This window comes from Montipora foliosa, chromosome 4 (genome assembly GCF_036669935.1).
Source record: "Montipora foliosa isolate CH-2021 chromosome 4, ASM3666993v2, whole genome shotgun sequence".
Lineage (NCBI taxonomy): Eukaryota > Metazoa > Cnidaria > Anthozoa > Scleractinia > Acroporidae > Montipora > Montipora foliosa.
In genome coordinates this window covers 17,887,837-17,892,836 of record NC_090872.1, presented here as the reverse complement: position 1 = coordinate 17,892,836, position 5,000 = coordinate 17,887,837, and the positions used below count along the sequence as shown (strand labels likewise).

Below are 5,000 nucleotides of genomic sequence, written 5' to 3'. Positions count from 1 at the left end.
GTTTTCCGGGAACGTGTTCCCTGTTAGGTTACTTCTGTCCGGTACAGTAAGTTTATTGGTATAATATGTAAATCCAGTTTTTTTCTTTCTAAAGTTTCTCTTCATACCCTATAAAACTCTGTCATCCTACCATATCTATACTATAATTATAACTTAGTTTGGGATCCACCTACAAAAGTAGTCTTAAGCGAATCGTTATTTTACAAAAACAAGCGATAAGTATAATAAGCAGGTCCAATTATGATGCTCATACAGATCCTATTTTTAAGGAACTCTACTTGCTTAAATTAAAAGACATTCATTTGTTTCAATATGTCAAATGATGTACTCTTTTTGCAATTATTCTAATCTTCCTTCAAAATTTGATACTCTCTAATTCCTTTGAATAATCGTACCCATAGCTATAACACCAGGCACACCCTTTCTTCTTGCTTAACATATTACAAAACAAAATTAATATATGTCAATTCTTCCAAGGCCCAAAGTTCTATAATAATCTAGTTCTTCATCTCTTGCAACCTTCAAAATAAGCTAAAGCAATTCTTTATTACAAACTATTCATTCAAAAAAGAAAATTAATGTTTATTATGCAGTGTAAATACTACTTTTGAATATAAAATTGACTCTTGACCTCCTGCCTCTTGCTTTTTTATGACAACTCCTCCTTGTTCTTCATGAGAACACCTAATTTCATATAAGCCCCATGGTTTCATTTAGGTTTCCTCACCACTTTTTCTTTTTATCTTGTAAACTTGTATTCTTGTAATGGATGTAGTGTGGCAAAATGAATAAATAAATAAATAAATAAATAAATAGAAAGAAAGAACACTCTGTATGGAGAACTGGCATCTGAGCAGTTCACTGTTGGCTGTTGTTATAATTTAAGACACAGTTTATGGATCTCTCCCAGAAAAACCAGCTGAGAAGCCTCACTTCTGACCGGGACACTTAGTCCTGAAAGATCCACAAAGCAATGAGATGTTTTGATTGAAAAAAGAAGAAGGGACAGCAAGGAAAAATGCAGACTAAGCTAGGAAGCCGCGCCAACAGAAAAACCAGCAACAACCAACATCTGCAAAACTGACCTCCAGCAACTGTGGACAAGCCTTTCTATCCCGGATTGGACTCATCAACCTTCAATGACACAGCTCAGGCAACCCACAAACCTGTCTTCATCTGCAAAGTCAAGACAACAGGAGGCAGTGGTGGTCCAGTGGTTAGGATGTTGGGTTTGCATGTGGTTGCCCCAGGTTCAAATCCTGTTCTAACCTCAGGTATGGATTTGTTTCTAGTTGTCCTGGATTCAACTCCAGGTCCCCACTTTGTAAATAGCCAGCTGGTTGCCTCCTTCTGGATGGGGTTCTTAATTGTTTCTGATAAGTTTACATTGTTTCTTTCAGATTATTAAAAGTGGAGTGCCTGTCAACTAGCTTGATAGCTATAAAGTGTACTTCCACTATAAACAAACAAGATATCATTTGTGGGTTCAAATCATTTTCAATGTGAACACTCATTATGAAAAAAATTAAAGCTATAAGCATACTAAGGCAAACACACACACATATATATATATATATATATGTTATTAACCGGCCGGGAGGTCCGTATTGGGAAAAACTGTGCCCGAGGTTGTACTCGAGACAGAGGGCACAGTTTTTCCCAATACGGACTGACCAAGGCCGGTGAATAACATTTTAATTTATTTCTAAATTGTATTTTTAGAAGGTGGGAGAAACTATTGAGAAAAACTGGAAAAGTCATGTTTTTATTTTACACATTGTCTCATTGTGTCAACAAATGTACAATAAATTGAGAAAGTTGAACAATAACACTGCTCTATTGCAAAAAACAATTAACTAAGACAAATTGAAACTTCGCTCTTTCAATTCGCAACTTCACTCTGTGCTTAGCATAGTTGGTTACCATGACCGTGGTCAGGAGATAGGAAAATGCTGCCCGCTCCCGCAACCAATCAGATTGCAGGATTCTCAGGATACCGCCCGCTCAGGATCAAAGAAATAAATAAAATATTGTATTTAATTAAACTGCAAAAGTTTTTTTTAAAGATCTTCCAAATTTTTTTTTAAAAGATCTTCCAAATTTCTTCCAAGTTGTTTACTTGCGTTTCCCTCATCATTCAAGTTATAATCAAAAGTTATCTGGACCCACCTTTAGTCAAGTGCCACTTATTCATCACTGATGGTTTCTTCAAAGGTTCATGAAAACCTCCTGCAGTGGTATTTAAAAGTTCACTTCTTTCCTCATCAACACATGAGTTAGGGTCTGTTAAATCACCATTGACATTTTGTGAATAAGGACTATAAGAACGTCTCTCCACCACATAACCATTGATACTTCTATTTTCAAAATGAGGTGATGCACTTTTCTGTCCGACCGAACTTCCCGCTTGACTGTTTATACTGTAATCAGAAAAATCCTCACGCTCGACTGAATGCAAAACTGGCAGATCAAAGTAAAATAACAGCATGAAAACCTCTAGAAGCACCCACATAATTGCCATAAAGATCTGACATGAAACAATAAAGAAAAATATATATTAACCTGATGTCCACTCTGTATGTCAATAATGAATTTGTTATTTTAAAATCCACCATGACCACTAAATAAAAATACCAAAGGCCCAGGTACAAAACACAGATCTCTGTTTTACCACTACAGAAACAAACCTAGTAACCATTCATTAAAGCTAACCTTAGGCCTAAAAACTCTTATTTAGGTCTAATTAGGCTTAACGTTAGCTTTAATGAATGTTCAGGTTTGTTAGGGTTAGGGTTAGGGTTAGGGTTAGACCTGTGAACAAGACCTGTGACCTGAGACCTGTGCTTTGTACCTGCCGATACCAAAGGCATCTTCTGACAGGGTTAAACTCAAAACCAACATGTACACAGACTGAGGCATTCAGATGTGCAGGAATTCCTCTTAGAGCAGGAAACCAGTTGCTTAATTGGCAATGGGTGAAAAAACAACTGAAAAATCAGTGAGAGTACAAGGCAGGATTTGAATCTACGACCTTCGCATGCTATGGATGCTATATCCGATCCATTGTGCTACAAGAACATTTGGACAAATAAAATGGAAAATTGAGACTACCCTCCCTTCAAAATCAGTGATGGGAAAATGGTGCGTTTTGGCCTTCACACGGCTTCATCCTTGATTTATTGGGAAGGGGGCATTTCTGTTGCATTTTATTCTGTCCAAGATTGTAGGTTGTTTATCTAGAGCCTGAGTGGTCAACATTTGCAGGTAACAGTGCACTTTTACCCTCTGACGTCATAGATTTTGCACTGTTGCCCGCTAAGAGACTTCGAGCAGGAAACAGTTTTATTGTTAGATATCGTGTGACCTCGAAGTAACCAATGAGCACCTGTGCTGCTGGGGGAAAAAACTCGGCTACATAATAATATTTATGGAGTCATCATTAAGTGGCATATCTCAGTCTGTATTTAGGCACATTCCAAACATTCCAAATTAAGTCTATGCATCTAATTTTGGCCAACCATGACTAAAATGATCAAAAACAGAAAGCAACAAAAAAAGTGTGTCAGATATTGTCCAATTTCAGGTGTTTCAGGTCTCACAAATATCAGCCAATTATGCAAAGGACCACATAATTTATAGACAAGAATGAGGTAATGGTAAAGGTAGGTAAAGTCTGCTACGAGCCTAGAAAGCCCACCAGGCCGGCGCTTATCTCTGGTTTCTGTAGCATGAAACAACTAGGAGTATTTCTACTCCCCCCTGGATGGGATGCTAGTCCATCGCAGGGTTACCCCCAGCATTTTCGCTGGTACCCATTTATACACCTGGGTGGAGAGAGGCGCGGTGGCCTCATGGTTAGTGCACTCGACTCCGGATCGGGTTGTTCCGGATTTGGGTCCTTGCCGGGGACATTGTGTTGTGTTCTTGGGCAAGAAACTTTACTCTCACGGTGCCTCTCTCCACCCAGACAAGAATGAGCTCTCAACATTATTGATAGCATCTTACAGTAGTGGCCAATAAGCTCTGACATAACTCACCCCAGGTGCAGTATAGGCATCAATCTTAAATGGTCCCAACTTAATGTTCAACTCTCTTAGGAAGAGATTCAGGCCTGGACCTGGAAAAGACAACAAATAAGTCTAAAAGCAAATTGTACACTGATAAAGATAAAGTAAGTACCTAATTATCCACATAATATATTAGTGCCCGATACAGAGGGGTTAGGAGTTGCTCATCTCGTCTCAACTATTGTGCTAGGCAAACAGTGAAGGAAGTGGTGAAAGGGAGAATATTGAAAAAAAAGACAGCTGTCAAGCATACAAGACCTGTCCTGTCATCCAGGATGCGTAGTCTAGATTTCACGCTCAGGCAAGCAACTTTCTCTGACCACTTACCCAAAGGGTAAGCACCCACTCTATCAAAGATGTCTGGAAACAACTGCAGATAAGCCACACTTTTCTCCCCAAAAATTGTTGCTAGAAATCAATCAGGGGTGCAGCTTTTCTGCGGGAAAATTTGAAAAAGGCTGCTTTTGGTGTCCAGTTTTCCATCTTCGCATCTGATCTAATGCCTGGTTACTAAGCTACCAACGTTCTGCTCATGTTCTCATTGTAATGCAAAAATTTAATGAAAAAATGTGTAAAATGAAGAAATTCCTGTCAACAAGTACCAGAAAGAGATCAATCTTATGTCAAAGTTGGTAGAAAAGATGTTCTTTATATTTAACTGCTAAAATTGTGGATAACACTTTATAGTATTTTCCGTTTCAATGTTAATAGCAAGTTTACGTTTGATGAACAGTGGATGAAGACTACTTCTAAAGACTCGACTTTGGATTTCTTTTGATTTCTTTCAAAAAACTTTTTTTTCCAAATTAGAGCTGCTAAATTCAGGTTGCGGCTTTATATCTGCAGGTGCGGCCTATCTGCGGGTGTTCACGGTATAATGTAAACTTTCTGTTTTTAACCCATTGACTCCTAGGAGTGGGACTTAATTAATAG

At 38.3% G+C, this 5,000-nt stretch overlaps 1 protein-coding gene across 2 annotated transcripts in view; it reads right to left on the bottom strand.

Moving 5' to 3' along the window:
• The window catches only part of LOC138000123 (major facilitator superfamily domain-containing protein 8-like), a 17,113-nt gene that overhangs the window by 6,893 nt on the left and 5,220 nt on the right, over positions 1 to 5,000 (bottom strand). For both annotated transcript variants that reach the window (XM_068846295.1, XM_068846296.1), the window contains 2 exons: positions 4,038 to 4,117; positions 2,170 to 2,527 (listed from right to left, as the gene is read on the bottom strand). In XM_068846295.1, coding sequence (XP_068702396.1) covers positions 2,170 to 2,527; positions 4,038 to 4,117 — 438 coding nt within the window. The remainder of the gene's footprint in view (positions 1 to 2,169; positions 2,528 to 4,037; positions 4,118 to 5,000) is intronic.